The sequence below is a fragment of the Halichoerus grypus genome, chromosome 4 (assembly GCF_964656455.1).
Source record: "Halichoerus grypus chromosome 4, mHalGry1.hap1.1, whole genome shotgun sequence".
NCBI classification, from domain to species: Eukaryota; Metazoa; Chordata; class Mammalia; order Carnivora; family Phocidae; genus Halichoerus; species Halichoerus grypus.
This window is the reverse complement of record NC_135715.1, coordinates 71686674-71711674: the sequence shown is the minus strand read 5'-3', so window position 1 is coordinate 71711674 and position 25001 is coordinate 71686674. Positions and strand designations below refer to the sequence as shown.

General features: G+C 42.2%; 1 protein-coding gene across 11 annotated transcripts in view; it reads left to right on the top strand.

The window, feature by feature from the left end:
* MTUS2 (microtubule associated scaffold protein 2) overlaps window positions 1-25001 on the top strand; it is a 584469-nt gene that overhangs the window by 191008 nt on the left and 368460 nt on the right. For 10 of the 11 annotated variants that reach the window (XM_078070524.1, XM_078070522.1, XM_078070516.1 and 7 more), the window contains 2 exons: window positions 14930-17380; window positions 22759-22999. In XM_078070524.1, the coding sequence (XP_077926650.1) occupies window positions 15173-17380; window positions 22759-22999 (2449 nt within the window). In that variant the 5' untranslated portion in view covers window positions 14930-15172. Of the gene's footprint in view, window positions 1-9961; window positions 10005-14929; window positions 17381-22758; window positions 23000-25001 lie in introns of all 11 variants that reach the window. The other variant, XM_078070521.1, reaches the window with a different exon arrangement.

Genomic DNA, 25001 nt, shown 5'->3' with positions numbered 1-25001 from the left:
TTGGCAGGGAATAGTGAATTTGTATCAATTGTCCAGTATTACTTTATTTTTTTCTCATTAATGAGAGGACCTGTCATAGAGGGGTACCACTCTCCTTGCCTCTTTCCTGACTCAGGCTGCAGAGCTTCGCCTCCTCGGGCTAGTGCCACTCTAACTTCTTTCCCTTGGGGTCGGGCAGGTCTGCTCTTAGGAGCCCTATGCCCAGGAGCCCTATGCCCGGCCTGTCTGCATGGTCAGGAAGCTGCTGGGGAGGGGTTTTCTGATTTGCTCACTGCATCATGGCTCCTATTGAGGTCAGAGAGTGCTCCCATGAAGAGCAGATTTCTTGTTTTCTCCTCCCCTTCAGAGCTCTCTCCACACTTTAGTTAGGAAGGGCCCCTACCAGTAAAGTTGGAACACATTTCTCTGGAGGAGGCTAGTTCGTGCGTAGACATGCTAGTCCCAGAAACTGGATGGAGGACTGTCTGGGTTGCTTCTACAGCCTTGGAGAGCTGCCCAGGTCAGAGGAGAAGTGCCCAGGGACACGGGGTCAGGGGCCTTTCTGGAAGCTGTCAGGACCATGAGTCAGGGAGGGCATTTTAACACCTTGTTCCCTTTCCCATGCCACACAGATCATACATAGAAGAGGATGTGATTGTGGATCAATAAGAAGCTTCTTGGCAGTTTTATTTGAAAGATAAGCATGAGACTTATGGCATTTCTTTGAAAGTCTTTGATTAAAATAGATTTGGGGGGGTCTCATGTTATTTAACAGTGAATTTCTAAACTGTGACTTTAGATCTTTAAAACATGCCCGTTAAAATTCTGCTTATTCAGGTTGGTTCTTTCTGGGAATCTTTGATTTTTGTGCTTATGAAATTTGTCTGTTTTGATCATTAAGATGCATGAAGCCTGTGCCTTATCCCGGAAATGCTAGCAAGCCAGTTTTCCACCCTGGGATTATAGGTTGGGTGCTATTCAAATACACACTGACATGTTACTCTTTAAGAAAGCAATCTTGATTTTTGTTGGGAATATGGGGTTTTTTTGTTTTGTTTTTTGTTTTTTACTATTTTTCTTCAAGTTCTGGTGAAATGGAGGATTCCTACAAGTTAACAAAAGCAAATCATTCCTTTACTTCAACTGTATAGGAAAACTACTCATTCTCTTCTGCATATATCATTTATTTCTCTTGCATGTTTCTAGGCCAAATCTGTTCCAAACTAAGTGATATATTCTTTCCTTTTCTGCTTATCTTCATTTCTTTATCTCTTCTTTAAAGATAAAGACATTCCGAGCACGGTCATCCAAAATGCCTTGTTCATTACATAGTGTAATTACTGAAAATACAGAGGCTTCGAACAAAAAGCCCTGGGATGTGAAAGTAAATACCTTTTCGTTCAGCTGAAGGTTTTGGCAGTTCACCATGCAGTTGATTTATTTGCTTTCCAGTTGTTTGCAAACTTTTTTTGCTTGGGCTGCATCAGGGTGTTAAATTTTTAACTTCATCATTCTAGCTCTCTAGATCATATGGTAGAAGATAGGTTGTGTGCTTCTGATGAAAGAAAAAAGAAATTCACTTTCCAGAAAGAAAATGATTTGAAAGAGCCCCGTTTTTAGTGACCCGGTCCAGGCTTTTGAGCTGGAGGTGATTCTCACTTTATCCCTGATGATGTTAGAAAGGTTTCTTGCTTCCTTTCAGATCGCCAACATTCTGAGGTTTACAGCCTGCACTCCTACAGATAAATGAGGGTCATGTGCCATCCCCATCATAATGCTGACATCCATTTTCAGGGCCTAAACACACACACAGAAGAGAGTCAAGGATGTACAGCTCAGGCGTGCTTACTGGTTTGAAATAAACCCATTTGGAGAAGCTGGGTTGAGTGGGGCCCACCAAAGGAGTTTGAGGAAATACCTGTATTGCCCTCTCAGCTTGCATGAAGTCAACTCTCCCCTCCCCCCACCCCTCCTCCAGGAATCAGCCCCACCTGCTCAGATAGATTCAAATATTCTCCTGTAACTCTTTGGCCCATCATCCACATTATAGAAGCAGATTGGGCCATAAGACTAGTGGTAGGAAAGAACGAAGGGAGTGGGTTTGTGGAGAATATTCACATCAGGTATTTGTGGTTAGAAATGAAGCAAGAAATACATTAAGGAATATCACAGTGTTATATCAGTACTTGGGCAGGTAAACAAGAAGAGATGCTCTAAGAGTAGGTCTTCAGTTGCCTTCTGGTGCCAGGCAGTGAAGTAACCAGGTGTGAGTTGAAAGGCCAGATAGCCACTGGAGAAGGAGAAAGTGCTTGCGTTGCAAGCATACGCTGGAACTCAATTTTTAAAACACTTCTCCAACAAGACTATAACAAAAACCCTTGTCTGACTGAGCCCTTGGGATGCCAGTGGAAATGCCCATATGTAAATACATTTCCATTTTCTTAAATCAAAAAGTATTTGATTTCATCTAGATTTAATGTCTTTGTCTCTTTTTAGTCTCCTATTAATAAACACCAGTACCTAATAATGTTATTGCAAGAGTTTGGATGCTATCTAGTATTTTGTAGATAGAATATTAGTTTTCAGTATATCAGCTTTTCTCAGCGGTCTCAAAGAGCAGCAGAGAATTTATCACCAACTCTTGATAGTGAGATTCGGTTGTTGTTGCTACCTTTTAAACTGCTAGTTTTTAAAACTAGATGACATCTTTTCTTCCTTCACCAGAACAGATAAGTCCCAGTTTTTCTGGTAAGCAGATAGGAGATCCATGGATAATCCCCTTTCCTCATGAAATCCTTTTTGGAGCAAGCAGATTTGAGTTTCATAGAAACTTCTTTTTCTTTTTCTTTTTTTAGACTTGGAATTCTTTTATTTTTATTTTATTTTATTTAAATTCAATTAACATATAGTATATAACTAGTTTCAGAGGTAGAGTTCAGTGATTCATCAGTTGCATAGAACACCCAGTGCTCATTACATCAAGTGCTCTCCTTAATGCCCGTCACCCAGTTACCCCATCCCCCGACCTACCACCCCTCTAGGACCCCTCAGTTTGTTTCCTATGGCTAAGAGTCTCTTATGGTTTGTCTCCTCCTCTGATTTCATCTTATTTTTCTCTCCCTTCCCCTATGATCCTCTGTTTTGTTTCCTAATTTCTACATATGAGTGAAATCATATAATTCTTTCTCTGATTGACTTATTTTGCTTAGCATAATACCCTCTAGGTCAATGATGGCTGAGTAATATTCCATTGTGTGTGTGTGTGTGTGTGTGTGTGTGTGTGTGTGTGTGTGTGTATATATATATCACATTTTCTTTATCCATTCATCTGACGATGGACATCTGGGCTCTTCCCATAGTTTGGCTGTTGTGGACATTGCTGCTATGAACATTGGGGAGCACGTGCCCCTTTGAATCACTATGTTTGTATCCTTTGGATAAATACCTAGTAGTGCAATTGCTGGGAGGCTTCTTTTTCTTAGTCCTTCACCACTAGGGGAAAACAGGTAAAGATGTGGTAAGGAACTGTGTCACTGGGGGAAAAATGGGGGAAATGTGACCCCAGCATCACCTACAAATCCAAAACCCAGGCCTTGAATTCCATAATACTTCTGGTGTATGTGTGTATCTGGTGACTGGCTGGAGTCTTTGTCAAACTGTCTACATACACAGACACACACACACACACACACACACACAACACACATGCACACATTCATAAATTGCAAGAAGGAGCAAAGATCTAATTTCCCCCAGCCCCTTATTGTAATTTCTGCTTCCTTCTTGCTGTTATGTGGTGCTTAGAATTTGTCTTTGACAGCGTATTTTATTACACCCTGCCTTGCTTTTATGACCACAGTTATTAGCTGTCTATACATTATATCCCCTTTCCCTCAGACAATTGTGGTTTCTCTGAGGATTTGGACCTTTCTTTTATTTATCTTTGATTTCCTATTGTTCCCTGTCCTGTGTTTTCTATCAGTTGGTGCTCAATCAGTTGGATGTGTCTCAGAGCCCTTTGAATCCTTGTCCATGTTGCCTTTTTTCTCTCACTTTCCTCTCACCTGTTTTGGGGAGGCCACGGTCTGTAAGAGGGGGATGAGCGCTAGCCTGGACGTGGGGAGCCCAGCCCCCACATGGCTGTGACAGGTCTCAGCTGGTGGACTTGGACTCTCTCTGGGCTGCAGCTTCCTCATGTAAAATGAGAGGTTTGAACTAATTGGTGTCTCTGTTTCTTTCCATCTCAAATATTCAGTGATATTCTGTGATGGATACATGCTCAGCAAGGCATTACCCAAAGAGCTAAGTAAGTTAGGAAAGATTCCATTATGCTACCATAAGTCAAAAATACTTATTGAGTGCCTACAGTGTGTTGGACACTGTCCTGGTTATTGGGGATCAGTGGTGAGCAGGGTGGATATGATCCTTGTCCTCGTGGAGCTTATGTCCTATTGGGAGAAGAACACAATGAACAAATAAACACATAGAATAACTAAGGAAGGCTGTGGAAGAAGCAAGGACTATGGCTGTGGGCAAAAAATGAACTTCCAGGAAAGCCTGTCTGGGAAGGGCACATTTAAGACCAACCTGATACGTAAGAAGGGTCCAGCTGTGTGGAGAGCCAGGCATGGAATGTGTAAGCAGTGATGAGCCATGCAAAGCCTGTAGGCAAGCTGCAGGGCAGGAGTGTGAGGTGGGGAGAGGTTTTGCAGGGCCACAAAGGGCCACACAGGTCCAAGTGAGGAGGCCATGGGAGGGTTTGTGGCAGTGAAATGACCATTCACATGCCAACATACCACTCTGGATGCCTTGTGAAGGGGAAATGGCTCATTAGAGAAGCAAGATTCGAAGCCAGGAGATCTGGTAGGAGATTTGTAAGTGGTTTATGTGGGAGATGACGTGGTGGCAGAGAGGGAGAAAAGTCGATGGGTTGATGACCTTGGGAAGTCCATCTGATAGCCCTTGCTGATTGGTGGGGTGTGATTTAGAGGAAAGGGCCAAGGAAGCTTTTAGGTTTCCAGCCTTGGTGATGAGGTAGATGATGGCACCAATAATCCAGAAAGGGGGGGCTTGGAAGGGCTGGGGATGGGCATTGGGAGGCGGGAGGCAGGAGGCAGTCAGGAGGTCTTCTGTGTGGACAGGTCCTTAAACATGACTATCTCATTCTCTTGATAAAAATCAGAATTCTGGAAAGAGCTTGTCTCCCATGTTTGCTGTTAAAAATAATTTCACTTCAGGGCACCTGGGTGGCTCAGTCAGTGAAGCGTCTCTGTACCACAAACTGTGGTACATAGCATGGAAACTTGTTTAGCCATAGAAAGGAACAAACTGCTGATAGACCAACACCGTGTTGAATCTCAGATGCACAGAAGAAGCTAGACACAAAGTCTGCATACTGTGTAGTGACGTTTAAATGACATTCTGGAAGAGGTAAAATCATCAGAACAGGAACCAGATGATTGGTTGCCAGGGGCTGGGGAATCACCGAATGGTTGACTTACACAAGGGCTTGGGGGAGTTTTTAGAGCTTGTGGAACTGTTCTTTGTTTTGATTGTGCTGGTGTTGGTCACAGGATGGTATACGTTGGCCAAAATTGCAGAACTGTGCAGTAAAAAGAGTGAATTTTACTGTATAAACATGATACTTTAATTTAAAAAAAATCGAAAAAATTCCTAAGCAAGAAAAAGGTGTCCCTATTTGAATGATAAATGATCTGGTCATTGTAGTTACAAAGGTTTTTTTTTTTTTTTTAATTTTTTTTTTTTAAGATTTTATTTATTTGTGAAGAGAGAATGAGAGACAGAGAGCATGAGAGGGAGTAGGGTCAGAGGGAGAAGCAGACTCCCCGCTGAGCAGGGAGCCCGATGTGGGACTCGATCCCGGGACTCCAGGATCATGACCTGAGCCGAAGGCAGTCGCTTAACCAACTGAGCCACCCAGGCGCCCCGTAGTAACAAAGTTTTGAGAGAGAGGAGATGGAGCAAGAAATAGAAAGAGAGAGGGGTAGAATGAAGACTGAGACTTTTTTTCTTGAGAGCAGTGTATATTCATTTCATTACAGGGCATCCATTATGTGCCAGGCCCTGGCATGTAGTCTAGGCACAGGAGAGGCAACTATAAAGAGAACAAAACCCCTCATGGAGCTCAGAGTTGTGTATTAAAATGCAAATATGCATTCCTCTTTACACAGAGCTTCTACCTTTAGGAATAGATCCTAAGATAAGGAGGGCACGTGATGAGCACTGGGTGTTATGCACAACTGATGAACTGTTGAACACTACATCTGAAAGTAATGATGTACTATGTGTTGGCTAATTGAATTTAAATTAATTAAAAAAGGAATAGAGCCTAAGAAAATAAGAGATTCAATAAAGATAAGCATTCAGCAATTTTCTGTGAAAAATTATTTTAAAAGGCAAAAACTGAGAACAATGTAAAGTCTAAACAATAGGGAGATTGGTGGGTAAATTATAGTAAAAGTGACCATTGTTAAAAATGATAAAGAATATTTATTACATGTATTTATGTGAGGAGGTGTCCATGACATGCAAAGTGAAAAACTGGAGTTATAGAACTCATTCCCTGAGTATAAAAAAAAAAAAATCTGGGGTACTGAATGTCAAACTCTGTTCTTAGGGTGGGAGTGAGGGACTTTGGTATATTTAACTTTTTTTTAAATACAAGATCCATTTTTTTTTATAATTGGCAACGTAAGTTTTCCATTTTGGAAAAAAAATCATTTAAGAACAAAACAAAACAAAATAATTATTAAGCATAATAGGCAAGAAATGAACACCCTATATTTATTGGGTGAAATTCTGTCGTGGAAGGGAAGGATTCATTTTTTAAAAGAGAAAACAAATACTTTTTGTTGGCAGATGCAAATGAGGCTTATTGTAGAGAAACATGCAAAGTTTTTATTGGAGAAACTTTAGATAACAATTTAATGTTCTGCTTAAATGTAAGAATGATCTAACCAATGAAAAGTCATGTTGCCCCCTTTTTTGGCTCTGTATAAAGGGGCACATAGCAGCATTTCATTTATGTGTATATTCTTCTTCACTCTTTTTACTGACGTAAAATAAAAATAAAATAGCCTGTGCTACTGAAAAAAAATACATATATATTCTTTCCAAGCACAGTCTTGTTTCTATATTAGAATAAAATGTGAAGTACTACTCATGTCATGTACATAGATAAGCCATGATTCCACAGGCTTTCACAGAATTCAGCACCATAGATAGCTACAGCATCCCTGAACACATATTTACCATCATTCCTCAACCAGTAATTCAGCTTTTAACCACATCGTAGTGAAACAACTTGTAACGCATTTGGTCTGCTGTGCACCACCTTTTAGGATACCTATACTTGTGCCTGTTGAAAATAAACATAGCCTTATGATAGGACCAAGAACCTGGCTATTGTTAAGTAATTACAATTGCAGAAAATGCAGAGGAATGATTTCTAAAGCAGATGAATACATTGACATATAGGTAAGGATTTGCAAGTAACTTCACATAAAATTAGCCTACTAAATGTGGTGGAACATTATAGACCCCAGATATATGGTCCATAAAAATGTCAACTGAAATCTGAAATTTGGGATTTTGACTTTTTTGCATTGTTGTTATATTTACTGTTAAATATTGGGTTCCTATCTTATACACTTCTCTGTATCCTAAAGTTCTGAAGGATAATTTATCGCATGGTAGGAGTTGCAGCTGGAGCTTCTTTGGCAGATACATTTTATTAAGTTGGATGGAATTGCATTTGTATTCAAAGGCACAGCGCTTGAACATTTATATGAAAAATCACACACTGATAAAGCATTCCACAGCAGACCTGGCAGCTAAAGAAGGCTGGGTAACACTGTTTTTCAATCTTTTAAAACCCAGCCCCCTTTTTAATAACGTGAAAATCCCCTGAACTTTATTTTCAAATTAAATATTATAGCAAATATAAATCAGATAATGATGATCAGAATGTATTTTTCTACATAATCTCCCTTGAATATTCTGGTACAACCTTCCTGGGGTAAGAGTGCCTAATCAGTTACTCAGCTGGGAAGGGTGGCTTTAGAATCTCCATCTTAGAAGACTGAAAAGAAAAAAAAAAAAATAGAGCCTGTGCTGTCCTGAAAGTGATTTAGACATTTGCCATTTTGAGCTCCAGTTGAGAAGAGATTGCTTCATCCCAAGTGCCTACTACGTGCAAAGTCCTGTCCCAGACGCTGCATGGGAAATAGAAGTGTCTGAGCTGTTAGCCTCCAACCTAATAAGAAATTAGGCATACAGGTGTAACTATAATAAAAGTAAGACACATGTAACTAATAAAAAGGCACACTTAACTATAATAAAATAGGATATACATAACTATAATTTAAAAAGCATAGTTTAATAGTGCTAAAAGGAAAAGATCTGGGGATTCAGGACATGGAGAGACAATATCTAGCCTCTTCATCTTTTTGGGAAGGGAATGGGAGAGAAAATTTAGGAAAGTCTTTACGGAGGAGGTGGCCCTTGAGCTCAGAAGGTGAAGCTGTTGGGTGCGAGTATAATTTTACGTAGAAGAGTAAGGAGGATTTAGCATATATATGGCTTCATCAGACCTTGAATGTCAGGCTGAGAAGTTTGTCATTCAGCCAGGTTCACTCCCGATCATGTTAGTGGGTGGCACAGAGGTGGTGGGTCTACTGAGTTTCTCTTTATCTGAGAATGCCTTTCCTGCTGTGCTGGACAGAACAAACATGCTATCAGGAAATTGAAGTGCAAGATGGATGAAGAGATTGCAGATGAGGATGAAGATGTTATCAATAAGTCCACTTAATGATTCAGAAATGATGTATCTGCATTCAACCAAAAGAATTCTGGATGAGATGGTCAAACCCATCATTGGAGACTGTGAGCTGGGGAGAGCTAAAGCCATGCCTGATTGATAAAGATGGGCAAAGACATTTTGTTTGTTGGCAAGGGGACAATGTAGTGCTCAGACTACATGCTGGTGTACCTGATGCTGAGCCCATGTTGTATTTTAAAAAGCACTGGTAATTGTTGAGTTATGAGTACTGAAAATAATGAACAGTGGTCCTTAGGAAGAACACTGGGTAATGTGTAGAACAGGCTGCAGTAGATTTCTTCACTTTCATTTACTCTCTTTCTCTGTTGGAGAGAGGCAATGTTATAATTATTTCAGCAACACGTTTGACAAAAGTTTCTCCTCTTATAACATTCTTGTGGACAGCGTGGAGACATGTGTAGTAACTGCCGGGCCCAGTGGGTGGGGGGTGCCTGTGTGAACGTGCCCATGGAATGCTGATCAGCAGATGAGGACCCTCATGGAGTGACTTCCCCCTGGTGCCAGGTGCTGCTGCTTTGTCCCCTGCCCTGTTTTGCTGACATTGGTATCAGTGAAATGAATGATAATCAGGAAGGCACATATACCTCTTCAGAGATGGTATGCAAACAGAATGGATTGCAAATATTTTGGATGAAAAATTAAGGATGGGCCCAAAAAGTTTTATTTATTTATTTTTTTTTTTTTGCGAGAGAGAGAATGAGAGACAGAGGGCATGAGAGGGAGGAGGGTCAGAGGGAGAAGCAGACTCCCTGCTGAGCAGGGAGCCCGATGTGGGACTCGATCCCGGGACTCCAGGATCATGACCTGAGCCGAAGGCAGTCGCTTAACCAACTGAGCCACCCAGGCGCCCCCCAAAAAGTTTTAAATAGGATAGAACAATGGACCTAGACCAACAAGATGAAGTTCCAGAGGTACATTTTCATGGTCCTACCCGTGGATGCTGAAAGCCAGTTACAGATTTCTAGGATTGAGTCTCTGTAGTTTACCAGTGACTCATAGGGTACTTTGGCATTTTAATTGATGATATGGAATTAACAGGGTGATTCATGTGGCCACGGATGGTCACTCTTAGATCATGTGGTTAGAGGTATAACTAAGTGAATGGAGGTCTTGCTTTCACAGGACCCTGGATGATGCCCCGAGAGCTGGAGTATTGTGTGCAGGTGTGAGTATCCTGTTTAGGAGGGACTTCAGTCTCCCTGGGGTGTGTATTTAGATGGTGGGAGTTTCTTAAACCTGCTCCAATAGTTGGGAGAATCTGAGTTCTTTAATAAGGAGAATAAGTTTGGAGGAGGAAGGGAGCATAGTAGTTCTTTACAGATACCTGCAGGGTTGTTTCTGGTGGGAGGAGAATTGTATTGTACTGCTCTAAAGAGGTGGATCTCCACTGTGGGCTAGTCTGATGGTGGCTCTGCATGGAGGGCTGATGGGCTGTCAAGAAAGCTGACGGATCTCCTGACACTGGGATTTTCACCCCAGCACTAGGAGCGATACTTGGAAGGCTCTTAAGCCTCATATAGCTTATGAGCCTATAAAATCTTTAAATTCCTTTTGGAGTTAATTAATGGATTTTTTTCCAAGATAAAATACCATCTACCTCTAAGGTCATCATTTGTAACTTTTTATAGTAACAGATGTGAAGCACAATGAAAATTGCATGCCTCACTCTGGGAAAATGCACCTCATGGGGGGCGGTTAACACGGTTGGTTGACATATTTGTATTTCTTATTTAATCATACAGTCCTGTATTATGAGTCTGAATTTGTAGGATCATGTTTTGTATTTTGGAAAAAAATCTTTATCTTAGGGTAACCTGGTTTGAAGTCCAGATCCAGAAAAAAACATAAATAAAAACTTGGTTCATATCGACCCTGTGACTGACTTCTGGCCATATGATGGAACTCTAGGAGGAAGGTGTGAAGCCTGAGAAAGAAGGGAAAGAAACAGGAAACATTACCTCCTGTACATAATTTCGCCTTCTATAATTGGAGAAGGTTTTTAAATGCTTTTCTTTTCTTGTGTGAGCTTTCTCTCCTTTTTTGGTTTCTGGTTTTGCTTTTCTATTCTTGGTCTTTATGATAGTGTCTTTTCCTTTTATTCTTACCGTGTGATCTGTACAGTTTCACCAACAGACAGCTTTTCCTTTTAAAGCTTCCACTTTCTGCATGGATTTTACTTTCCTATCTCAGTCCCTGCCCTTCCACTTCTTAGCTGTGTGACCTTGGGAATGTTACCCTCTCTGTGCTTTCATGTCCTTACCCAGAAAGAAAAGAAAAAGCAAGGGGATGTTAAGGTCTATCTCTGGAAGCCACTACAAATATTAAATAGCCTAACTTAAATTAAAATTAAAGACTAAACAAAAATATAATTTAAAATTTAAATTAAAATTTACGAATATGTATTCTAACTGAGAATTATACTTGGTCCTTAGGAGGTTCTAGCTTTCCATTCCCTTACCAATGAGTAACATTTGCTGCTCACTGACAAAGAAAAAAGCATCTATTATGTAATTCATTAAAAATTAAAATACAACTCTTTCTAGCAAGACAGGGATTTGACACTTGTTTGTCAGTCTCTAGCAATCATATTGTGAATTGCAGTGTACCGTACTCTGGTTTTGTTCATCATTGTTGAGAAGAATTCATTTCTTTTTTTCTCCCAGCCTTGATAATTCAAACCTGGGGGCTCTTGGTCTCATGCTTATAATTCTGCCCACAGAGAATTAGAGGCACTCCCTTTCTGTGGATGGCCCATATTTGTGGGATCTCTTGCTCTCCCTGGCTTTCTGGGATACCTGCTTTCTGATCCAGAGAGCACAGTGTTCTTTTAAACTGCTGTCTTACTGATTTGCCTACATGCTTTTTATATCTGTGCCCAGAGGATATGTATATCTTCAAGGAAAACACTTTTTAACTTGAATAAAGAAATAAAGATAGGTTCACTGAGAATCTCCTCTGTGTCAGGGAACTGAGGCTGTGACCAGAGTATGAGCATCTTGGTTAGGCCTGAGGTCTGTATTGGGGTGGGGCTGGACCCAGGACACCCCTGGCTTACTGAAGACAGGCCTGGAAGAAGACAGAGAAGGAGAAGAGGAACGTGGGAGATAGGGCTGAAGGAGAGGAGGGGGATGGAGACAGTGCCACAGGGATGGAACAGAAGAGCAGTATGGCAGGAAATGAAAGTGCCTGCTCCTGTGTGGGTGTGTGTATTTGGGTAGGATTAGACGAATGTGGGGAAAGGAATAGAAAGACCCAGATCAGGATGTTAATATGTCTTTGGGTGAGAGGAGAAAGGGGCAAATAAAACACACAAAACCCCCAGCTTATAGGAAATGATCTCATTTATGTAAAAAGTACATGCTTACATAATAGATGCAAAAGAAATGAAAGAAAAAGAGCTTTATCTGCTGAGGTTCTGGGGGACGCCAATGGTAGGGTGTCCAATGAAAGGTCACATTAGGAGAGGAGGGGGCTGGGCTGGAGAGGAGCATGGAGGTAGCTGCATATTATTGGTGATTTTTCAGTCCTTCATTCTCAGGTGTTCATGATGTCATTCTGTGGGTCACATCCATCCATATATATGTATGTGTATGTATATACATGATTATGTCTGTATGCATGCACACATAATCTTTTGAATAGATGAAGTTACATAGTAAACAGTGATGAAGGGAGACAAGTGGGTTGCCATGTAACCTACTTCAGCAGAAACATAACAACAGCCTCCCAGGTAATGTGTACATGTGTATTCATGTGTGTTTGTATGGATGAGGAGGAAGGTGTGGAAGACTTTAACGTTGAATCCGCCCTGGGGGAATTGGGGATGGAGCAGAACCTTGTTACTTTTAAACTCTCCCATCCCCAGTGCCTAATAAAATGCACTCACAATAGTAGATAAATCAATGTTAGCTTTGAATTGAGTGATTTACTGATGATCTGTGAATCTACTTTGATCAAAATTTAAATACTATATTAGATTTAAGCTCTTTGGGGGCAGAAATAACATTGATCTTCATCATTCATTCATATAGTCATTCATTCATGCTACAAATACATATTAAGTACCCAATACATATGCTAGGTATTGAACAATATTTTCTTCAGTGTCTAGCACATTTAAAAGGTTTTTTTTTTTAAGTAAAAATATAGGATGTTGTGACAGTTCATTATAGAAGGACCTAATCTATTCTAGTGGGCCAGGAAAGCTTCCTGGAGGAAGAGGTATTCATACTGCAAACTTAAGACCACAAAGGAGTTAGGTAATGTTGGGAGAAGAGTCCACATTCTGTGCAGATGGAAGAGTGTGTGCAAAGGCCCCAAAGCAGGGAAGGAGGTGCCCAGTAATGTAAAGGATGAAGACAGTGTGCCTGCAGCATGGAGAGTAAGAGGATGAGTAGTAGGGGGTGAGGCTGGAAAGGTGTTTGGGGGCTGGACCATGCAGGACCTGAAGGCTGGGATAGGATTTCCTCCAACTTCCGTTTTGAACATTTTCAAACCTGTAGAACAGTTATAGGTGTTGTAGAGTGGATCACTGAAGTTTGCAAATTATTATCTTTTGGCACAGTTCCATTCTCTCTCTCTCACAAACACACACACACACACACACACACACACACGCACACATGCACAGTTTTCTCTTTGCTGAACCATTGGAGAGTAAGTTACCATGTGCCATGTCTAAAAGCATGTCATGTTTAAAAGCGTGTCTCTTCCAAGAACAAAGAATATCTCTGATATATTCACAATACTATTATACACCTAAGAAAGTTAACACTGATAAAATACCTTGACCTAATATACAACCCATATTAAATCTCTAATTGTCCCAATAATGTCCTTTGCTAACTTTTTTTTTTTTTTTTTGAGAGGGAGAGCAGGGGGTAGGGAGGGGAGAGGGAGAGGAAGACAGAGACTCTTAAGAATTCCACACTTGAGTGTGGAGCCCGATACAGTAGGGCTTGATCTCACCACCCCAAGATCATGACCTGAGCCGGAATCGAGAGCTGGATGCTTAACTGACTGAGCCACCCAGGTGCCCCTAACTTTTTTTTTTTTAAATCTAAGATCCAGTCAGGGAGCACACATTATATGTAGATACACATTGGCATTTTGGAGGTAAGTTTAGGCCAGTTATTTTGTAAAATGTCCATCTATTTAGATTTGCCTGATTATTTCCTCATGATTAAATTCAGGTTGAACATTTATAGCAAGAATACTACATAGGTGATGTGAAGCACTGAGAACTACCTAACATCAGGAACACATGGAATCAGTTTCCATTATGGATGTTAAAATTGATCACTTGGTTAAGGTGGCTTCTACCAGATTTCTCTATTGTAAAGGTAGAATTTTCCTTTTGTAAGAAATAAAGTAATCTTGGGGTGCCTGGGTGGCTCGGTCAGTTGGGTGTCCGACTCTTGATTTTGGCTTAGGTCATGATCTCAGGGTCATATGATTGAGCCCTGCATTGGGCTCCATGATGAGTGTAGAGCCTGCTTAAGATTCTCTTTCTCCCTCTCCCTCTGCCCCTCCCCACCCCCAGCTCCCGTGCACCTGCGCTTCCTCTTTCTCTCTCTCTCTCCCCCAAAAAATAAATAAATAAAAATAAAGTAATCTGGAGAATGGTACCTTAAGATTCTGTGAATATCCTGTTCCCTAACAATCTTTCACCTGGTGTTTTTAGCAACCATTTGTTGCAAGATAATTATTACTTTGGTGATTGCAAAATGGTGATTTTTTCTAACTGTATGATTTTTGTTAGGTTAGTTGGTATTATTCTATGAAGAAGAGCTTTTTCTTCTCCTCCAGCCTTTTAAATCAGTATCAATATGAACGTGTGGGTTTTTAAAATTTGAATTTAAGATTTAATATGTTTTATAATCCATTTCTAACAATCATTTTTATGTTTTAATTTCCCCATATTTGGCCAGCAGGCACCCTATCAGAAAGGTTTTTGAGAAATTTAAGGGCTGAGTGAATGAAATAATAATATGAAAGTGATGAATAAATCTGTGTTTTCCATGTTTTTTTCCCCTAAGAATCTCTATTTGTCAGTGCCAACAACATGATTTTATTTTTATTTCTCTCTAGGTCTTATGGACTAATTGGCTCTCATTCAGCAGGAACCTAACAGATAAGTCATCCCGCTGTATGTCAAGACAATGCTTGGTTTTAAGACCGCTCTGAAAATGATTAAAGTAGTATTGCAGCGTGACATTGTCAGGGGGCAACAAGCAGCTTGAGAATTTCCTATTAATCAAATAGCAGCTTGAAGGAAGCTCCTTTCCATTAAGTAGGACTGCATGGCCAGCAGCCCCCCCTGAAGGGTTGAAAATGAGCGTCCCAGTGGCTCCAAAGAAATCATGTTACGCTCAGTTGCGGGACAACAGAAATGGAGTGAAAAATAATAATGAGAGTATCCTAAGTCTGGGAGACACAAATGCCAATCAAATCATGTTGGAGGTCAGTTCCTCTCATGATGAGTCTGAGACACGTGACCGGACAGATGAAATTGGAAATGCAAATTCAAGCGAGCCAGAGAATAGTACCCATTTCAATAAGGAATCTCACCAACTTCAGAGCTTTGGGAAAGGATCTCAGTCTGGCCCCACCAGCCTGAAAGATTTTAAATTTTCTTCGACCGTCCATGGAGGACTAAATGAAGAGCACACGGTGGAGAGAGGCACAGATATCCTACAGACCCCTCGCAGTGTTCAGGGACCAAGTCTGTCAAGTTGGAGGAACATTATGGCGGAGGCCAGTCCAGAGGTTTTGGCTAAAAGGGATGCTGAACTTCCCCGGCATGCTCCTAAGGATAAGTTGGCAAAGACCCTTGACAACGAGGAATTGAGAAGGCATTCTTTGGAAAGAGCAAGTGGCTCTGCTGTTGTCGTGGACATGCCCACAAGGGAACGTGGCGGGAGCCTGACCTGGCAGCGTCTGCAGCCCACGCCACTCGACTCCCCTGAAGCCCCGCGTCATGAGCCCAGTGGCGGGGAGGGGCCGCAGAGGCTGTTGACTGCCCCCTCTCCAGGGGCAGCTCTTCCTCCAGCTGACAGTACCTCAGAGGGAAAGAGTGTGCGTCATCCTAAACCATCTACCTCAGCAACCAAGGAGACCACCCCCTCAGAGACCCAGATGGAGGGGGGACATGGACCGAAAGTTAGCAATGAGAGCACATCACATTCGGCCCTTCCAGAGCCTGGTCTGGATTCAGCTTCAGCACTGAAGGGAGTCCTGAGTAAGCCAGAAGCACAATTAGGTCAGGGAAAGGGAGAGCTCAAGCCAGAGCTGAAATTTGTCCCACCCCAGTCTGGGCAGGAGTTAAAGTCAATCCAGGCCGAGGGTCTGGGATGCCCCAAGGAAGGTAGTGTGTTACTCCTCGAGAGAAAGGAGCCAGGTGGGAAAGCACAGCAGGAGGCCGCCACTGGTGCCCTTAGCCTGTCACACAGCAGTGGCCACCACACTCGTGTGGGAAGAGGCAGGAGTGAGCAGGACAAGAGAGCAGTCCACCTAGGTGAGGAGGGTTCTCTTCAGACCAGCCCCACACAAGGCCCTGCTTCCTTGGAAGCTGCTGAAAAGCAGCCCACTGGCAAAATTTCATCAAGTGCAGCTAGGAAGTTGGGCATTTCAGCGGGTGATGGGCATGTACCTTTTATTCCTTATGACCCACCAGACAGCAGGCCCTCAGATGTCAGTGAGGAGAGCGCACTGGATAGTGGGAACATGGACAGTGTGGCAGTTTGTACTTTAGATCCTTCTGTTGGAGAGCGCAACACTGGGGTCCCTGAGCCCCTCGGCCCTCAGAGCAGCAACTCAGAAGTAGGGGACAGCAAAGAGATCACTACATCTGTTGCAGAAGATAGGAACCTCCTAGAAAATGCAGCTAAGACTGAAAGCACCCCAGGGGGAGCAGGTGCTCTTCTCAGTGGCCTGGCACCCCTCCATCCAGAGACAACTGTGAATGTGACCCACCAGCCTCCACCACCTAGTAGCAGTGTTCAGGACTTAGGCGCGTTAGGTGCGGATGCCAGGTCACCCTCGGCTGCCGCACCCCCCACTGATAGTGCGCGGTTGTTGAACACACCCCCGAAAGTGCCTGACAAGAGCACCTGCCTCAGTGGGATCCCCGAGCCTGTATTCCCACATTCTGAGGATACCCCTTCCTCACAGGAGGGAATGGAGAGCCACCAGGTTGAAAAAACAGAAGAAAGGACAGAACCCAAGCCCATCATTCTGCCCAAGCCCAAGCACGTGAGGCCCAAGATCATCACCTACATCAGGAGGAGTCCTCAGGCCCTCGGCCAGGTGGACACTTCGCTAGTTCCGGTGGGCCTTCCTTATGTTCCGCCCACATGTACCATGTCTCTTCCCAAAGAGGAGAAGGCAGCAGGTGGTGAGCTGAAGCCATCTGCCAACCTCTATGAGAAATACAAGCCAGACTTGCAAAAGCCACGGGTCTTCAGTTCTGGGTTGATGGTGTCTGGGATCAAGCCCCCAGGACACCATTTCAGTCAAATGAGTGAAAAGTTTTTGCAGGAGGTAAGAGAATGTCATTCTGATATGATCTTTAAGTCAAACACTGTAAAGTTTGTTATGTGTTTTCAGTGTGAACTGTGAAAACAGAATATCCTGTTAGCAAATTGCAGATTTTGATGGATCCATGTGCACAGAAATGGATGTTCTTAACTAGAGGACTTTATAGACAAGTGGACATTTTTGACCGGAAGAGCTTGCCGATCATGATGAGATGTAGCTAACATCTAAGGAGACTCATTTAAATTCCACTCAGCGTAATACATGAGAGGTTAGATAAGTATGCATTTAAATTGGCTTCCATGCTTAAATAAGTCAGCATAAGTCTTTTATAAGCCAGATCAACAGGGGGAAAAGTCCAAAATAAATATATTGTTCAAATTGGTCTGACTTCATCCTCTCAGGGGGAGTATTTTCCTTATGGGAGAATCTCATATTCATACATGGGAAAACCACAGTGAGTAGCAAATAATGTGTTAGGCATGGGCTCTTTGAGTCAGAATAATAATTACAACTAACATTTAGTTGAGCACCTACTATGCCTTGAGCCCACATAACATTTCATCTTTATCAATCTTCACTAGTCCTTGCAGTGTTTTCTGGAGGTTGGGATTACAGTTTTTATCATTGTATAAACCACTTTGGAGGGATTTAAGTCACTCAGTTAAAGCCACAGAACAAGGACAGTGCTGAGATGCTCTTCTCGCCCTCCCAATTCCATCACTGTGCTGCCCCTTTCATTTCTGGGTGTGATGGCGAGTTGTCGTCCCAGAGCTCAGAAGGCAGATTTATCTCCTGAACCAGTCTCCTCATGGTGGCCAGAGTGATCATTTAAAAGCTGGGGTCAGATCACTCCTCTCCATAACATCCTTCAGGTCTGCCCAGGCCATTTAGAACGCAAGCTTAAGCATGTAGGATGGCTCAGCTTTTAGGATGGACTCAGTCTGGCTCCATAACCTCCCCGACCACCTCTCCTTCCTCTGCTCACCCTCTCTCCTTCTGCTGCCTTGGGGTCTTTTCACTTACCTCTGCTTGGAATGTTCTTTTTCCATAGACCCAGTGGCTCTCTCCTTTACTTTCTATCTCTGTTCAAATGGCACTTCATTGGAGAGACACCTCACCTTCCCTGAGACCCCCATTCTCTGGTTTATTTTTTTCTTAGTGCTTATCTCCATCTGGCGTATATACTTTTTCTGTTTTTGCTGCATCAACTAGAATGTAAAATCCATGAGAACAGGGACTTTTTTTCTGTTTTTGTTGTTGTTGTTGTTGTTGTTGTTCTCTGCTGGGTCCCCAGAGTTTACAGTGCTTGACATAACGATGTTGTCAGAAAATGTTGAATGATGGCTGAATTATGAACTCATATATGTTGGATCCAAACAAAAGTCAACCAAAGCTTCTTAGAGATAGAAAGGCTAAGTCCAAAGTTGGACCTTAGGTTGACTGACTATATTGACATATTTGCTGAATGTACTGATCAGAGTGGAAGTTGTCAGCTTTGGCCCAGCAAAAGAGGTGAATCTATTCTAAGCAGCAGACCTTGACCAAAGCTATCACTGACAGGTGCCCCAGCAGCTGACCGTCTGTTCTGCCTTGAGGCAGGCTGTTAGCTCCGAGTCACACAGCTCGGTCACTGTCTTCTGACTCTGGGCCTGCTTTCCCACCTCACATCTCTACAGAGAGAACACCAACTAGAGAGTCTGAGGGTCCAGTCTTTTCAGCAGGGGCTCATTTCACTGTTCCGGGCTGTGTTCTGTCCTGTTTTAGGTGGGCTTCTCACACAGAGGTCTGTAGCGAGAGGATGTCCTAGCCAAAGGACATAAAGAGTCTGGCCCTAGGCCATGGCGTCTCGCTAACAGTGGACAAATTGCCACTCTGGTCTTATACATCAGTCTCTGAGCTTGGTTAATGTGAGTCTTTCTCAAATTTCTAAAACCTTATCCACCTGGGCCTCCAAGGCTCAGGATCAGGCTCTGACCTTAAGCTCCTTGCTAAGGCAGGGATGCTCCTTGTGAGGCCTCTCAAAGGTAGCCCTCTGACCCTGCCCAGGCTGCGGATACCAAAGCTGTTTAAATAACCAAAGACTCTTTCTCTTCTTCTTCTTGGGTCACTGCAGAAGTAAGCAACTTGTGCATGATTGGGTCCCCAAATCTGGCATGGCAAAGTATCTCTTTGACAAGCACGCTCTGGAAGACAGTGATAAGAGCTCACCCTTGGGCTGGTTTCTCTGTGGCCACTGGGATGGCTGCCCTGGTCACAACACATGTTGGGGTTACCTTTACCTTGTCTATAAGTCGTACCAGTGCATCCACTTCAGTTCATTCATTTGTACCATTTCTTCAAATAGACTAATTTGGTTCCCCACCCACCCCAAAAAAGATCCCCCAGACTTTTCTCTGCAAAAACACATTCATGAGAGAAATTTTATGTGGAGAGGTCGGCAAACATGCTGTTACTGTCTGCATTTCTTTCTCTGTGACCCTTACTGATTTTGGTTTTGTGTATGTCTTTTCTGCATTGCTTTGGCTCCCTCCATAAAATATAACTTCTAAATTATATGCACATTTCCCCCCCAAATAGTTCCTATTCTTAATCCTCTAGAAGCCACCCTGAGTCTCAAGGAAATGGGATAGCATGAGTGTTTGTGTGGTGTTAGTAGTTCTGAGGGGTTTGGAGAGGCCCCATTGGTGGGGGACAGCAGCGCCACTGTGCACCAGCCCCTCTGGGGACTGTTTTCTGCCATAATCAGGTGTCCAAGGGCCTGTCTTCCAGCTACAAGACGGGGCAGAGAAGCCCCAGGTGTTGTACTGAGCCAATTTCTGCCATAATCCTCTTTTAATCAATAGGCTGGCCCTTGGCCTTTGCTCCTAGAGCTGCAACTTGTTGAAATCCAGTGGGTCCCCTTCCTGCATTCCGGCTTGGTGCAGGGAGGTCCCAAGGCCACCTCCCCTGCCAGTGAGCCCTGCCTTGCCACAGGATGGCTTCAGCCAATCTCCAGGGAAAGAGCACATTTCTGACCAGTTGCAACAGAAGTATTTTTCAATTGTAGAAGTCCTATATCTTTTTAATAAATGGGAAAGTCTTAACAGTACAAACCCAAACCGGCTTCAGACTCTTTCATCATTATTGACAGATTCCTGCTGGGTTAGCATTAGTAGAAATGAAGAAGTCAGAGGAAGGGCTCTTCTGAGAGAGGGCATCCTTTCTCTGTTGACAGGAACAGTACAGACATCTAGAGCTTCCGGAAGCGGCCTTGAAGATCATGGCAGGATGATCGAATACGCTTCCTGGTTTAGACTGTTTTCTGCTTGCACCTATCCTGAGGTCTCTGGGACACTTCTTCCTACTGATGCCTTGGGGAATCCCTTTGCATTTTTAGTATAAGGAGGTAGGAAGAGGGGAGCAGGGGTGAGAGGACACGGGTGAGGTCGTGTACTTGCAGCATACAGATGTCTGATCAGGGCTGGTCTCCCTTCCTACTCCCATAATACAGGGACATATGTATGTATTATGTAAGTATCTATCCAGACTTGAAGGAATTGGCCTGTGCAATTGTGGAGGCTGGCAAGTCCAAAGTATGCAGGGTGGGCCAGCAGGCTGGAGACGTAGGGAAGAGGTGATGCTGCAGTTCAAGTCCAAAGGCCACCTGCTGGCGGATTTCCCTCTTCTTTAAGGGAGGTCAGTCTTTTTCCATTAAAGCATTCAACTGATTAGGTGAGGCCTACCCACATGATGAGGCATAATCTGCTTTATTCAGGGCTTACTGATTTAAATGTTGATCTCATCTTTAAAACATAAACATCTAGAATAATCTTTGACCAAATATCTGGGTACCATGACCTAGCTAGGTTGTTAAGATTAACCATCACAGGTCCTCTCCCAGTGGCTATCCAGATCAGTGACTTCTCAGTGAAGCCTCCACATTTACTGTGTGTCTGCCCAGTTCAGCCCATTCCACTGAAAGCAGGACAGGGCAAATAGGAAGAGTGGCAATCTAGTAAGAACTTAACTTGTTTGTATACCTTGATTGATTTTTAGGAGTTTGAGATCACAAGGATCTTTTAGTTTGCTTTCAAAATTATTTCTCTAAAAATACTCCATTAGAGAAGGAGGGGAAAAAATCGTTTGGGGTTAAGTGCTATGTGTTCATAGCTGTGCAGTGACACCTGTTGTATTGTCAGTAAAGATGAAAGAAACGAGTGTGAAATTCTTTTGTAGGTGCCCTTGTCTTATGAAAAACACCAATTAGGCATACTTTTCACCTTCTTAAAGAATTTGTTACATCTTACCAGAGACAAACTACCCGACAAAGTGACAGGCATTGGAGTGACTGAAATCATTAAGGACACTTCCGAGTGACAGCATGTTGGGTTTTGGACTCTCCAGTTTCAAAGGACTGAGTAATTACTGAGATCAGCATATTGCAATCCTGAAAACCTGACAGATGTGGGATAGAAATCTTTTCTTCATGAGCACACTTGCTAGAAGCAGTGAGCAGGGGCACCGGAATTTTAGAAACTGCAATGAAAAAATAGAGGAACATAAATATAATAGAAAAGCCAAAGGTTGATAGTAAGAGGGTAAGCAGGGAATGGTAAAAATTTTATTAGACAGCAGAAATAGAATGTCTTTCACAGGAATATAATTTGCTGTGGCCTGAATTCAGCCTGTCTACTAGAGCAATCATGCATATGTTACAATGTGATTATGATAAAACTTTAAAGGCCTAATCTTTTGTTTTAATAATGTCAGTTTAAGGAGAAAACATTAAACATTAAAAGAGTATCAAATTGAGAGTTTTTCTCTTCAACAGCTTGAATCAAAGCTTTATAGCCCCTATTAAAGAATATTGTTAAATGCTTGTGATTCCTGAATAGATAAATGTTTGACACATAAAATTGTGAGTTAGCGCAGAGTTCACAGATGTATCTTTTCGTTCATAGCCTCTGGCACTATTTTTTTTTTTTAACTTAAAGGAAATAAAGATAGTTGTCTTATTTTTTTCATTTTTAATATGAAGAAACACTGATAATATGAACAGGCTTTGTGAGTATAGAATTACTTATGTAAAACGCATATAGGTTGTGTTCTAGCCCAAACTTTAACTATAGGGAAAAGTCACAGGATTATTATGTTATTAAATTTAGGTAAGAATGGAAACATGATTCCTTTATTGAATAAATATTTATTGACTTTATGTACTAGACACCATTGTAGGTGCTATGGATTTAGCAGTCTCTTTACCAGAGAAAGTAAGTGGTCAGTGATGGAGCAACTCAGTGGGGCCAGAGTCGCCATTGCTGGAGCCTTGGTCTCCTGACCACATTCCATGCTCATCCTGTGATGGGAGCTTCTCTGATTAAGCTTCTGGTCATTTATCACAGGTTACAGAACACCCGGGAAAAGAAGAATTTTGTTCTCCTTCCTATACTCATTATGAAGTTCCTCCAACTTTCTATCGATCGGCCATGCTCCTTAAGCCCCAGTTGGGATTGGGTGCAATGTCCCGTTTACCATCTGCAAAGAGCAGGATCCTGATTGCGAGTCAGAGGTCCTCGGCGAGTGCCATCCACCCGCCAGGACCCATCGCGGCAGCTACCAGTCTCTACAGCTCTGATTCTGCGGGTAAGTGACCCAGCTGTTACTGTTTTTTCCTGCTGCACTTGTAAATAGTAATTCTCTAAAACAGCAGTAACTGTCTACTACATGAATGCCTTACCCTCTGAGAGGAGCCTTTTTCTTCTCTTCCATCTGACTGTCAATACAGGTACTTGTCAAGACTCCTCGGTCTGCACCAGTCATCCTCCACGTTCCCTTTAAAAGGGTGGCCTTTGCAACCACCTCCTCAATTCGTGCGATTTCTCCTTTCTCTGATACAGCCTGTAGACCAGGGGCCAATGGAGTTTTTCTGTAAGGGGTCAGATAGTAAATATTTTAGGCTTTCTGGGCCATAATGGTCCGTGTAGTAACTACTTAGCATGAAAGCAGCTGCAGACAGTACATCAGTGAATGAGTGTGGCTGTATTTCAGTACAGCTTAGTTCACAGAAACAGAGAGGGGGCTGGGTTTGGCCTGGGGGTTGTAGTTTGCCAGAGAGATCTTTCTACAGCCCGGCACTGACCATATCACTCTTCATCTGCTCACAAATCTGGACCACTCCATAATTGCTTATGAAAAGGCTCTGCTGCCTCTCCCAGCCCTGTCGTCCTGCTCCGCCGTGGCTGGCCAGTGTCCCCTCCTGAGGTCCTCTGCACTGGCTTGTTTGCTGTCTCCAGTCTTCCACTCCTGTGGTTTCCTCTGGGCTTTATGTATGATTTTATTATAGACATAATACATCCCCAGTGTAAAACATTTTGAACATAGAAAAATATGGAAAAGGAAGTAATAATACTTAACATATTTTTAACACCCAGCCAGAGTTATTATTATGGAGTTTTATCTTCCACTGTGATTTTTTTTCTGTGCATTTTTCAATAGTTAAAATAATTTTGAATGTGAGTTTTGTGTTTTTCTATTAATACATTGTAGACATTTCCTAGGTCATCCGTGTTTCAGAAATATTTTAATGGCAGCATAATATTCTGTTTTGTTCACTTATTCATTTATTCAACACATTTTGGGTGGTTATTATGGGCCAGAAGTTGTAAATTAAGGACTGCAGCAGTGAACAAACCATAGAGCTCCTGTCTTTATGCATCTTATGGTCTAATGGATTAAATAGACCAAAAAAGCAAAAAAATAAATACATAATTGTAAATATGAAAGCAAGGAGCACAGTGTTTTTAAGAAATTACAGCCAGAAGAATTATATGGATGGGATGGAGGCACTTCAGGGGCAGCCTCTTGAGGAAGTGGGAAGAATGGGAGAAGGTGGAGAATTGTGTCAGAGTTGATTCATTGCCCAATCACTGGCAGTTGAGTTCTGCTTACTCTACACTATTTTCAATAGTGTTGCGATTTGAGTCTTTGTGTACACTTATTTGTCTTCTTTCTTATGTTTTCTTAGGCTCGATCATTTGAAGTGTAATGATTGGATAAAAGCATATCCAAACATTTTTTTAAGGCCAAGGAATTTTCTAGAAAACTTGTAACAGTTATTTTCATACTAGTGTTTCTTGGAAGTGTTTCTACTTGCCATACCCTTGCCAGTGTTGAATATTATCACTCCTCCATCTCCTCCTATTATTATTATTATTATTGCATTTCTTTTATTATAAGTGGAAAGGAACTTTTTAAAAAGTTTCCTTTTTAAAACTTTAAAAAGTTTCCGGGATCATGACCTGAGCTGAAGGCAGACGCTTAACGACTGAGCCACCCACGCGCCCCGATGAACAATAATTTTTAAATAGTTTTTCTTAGTTTTTTTTTGACAAGCACTTCTATAAAAATCAAATTATTTTTGATGGTTCTCATGATATATGTATATTGTGATGGACCTACATGCTATTATCAAAGCTGCTGCAAGGTAATTAGGTGATTCAGTCCCTCATTCAACAATTATTACTGAGGGACTGTTACATATCAGCACTGTTCTAGGTGTGGGGGATAAAGCAGTGACAACAGACAAAAATCCTTGCCCCCATGGAGCTTGAATTTTAGTATGGGGGTAGCCTTTTTTGTTTTTTAA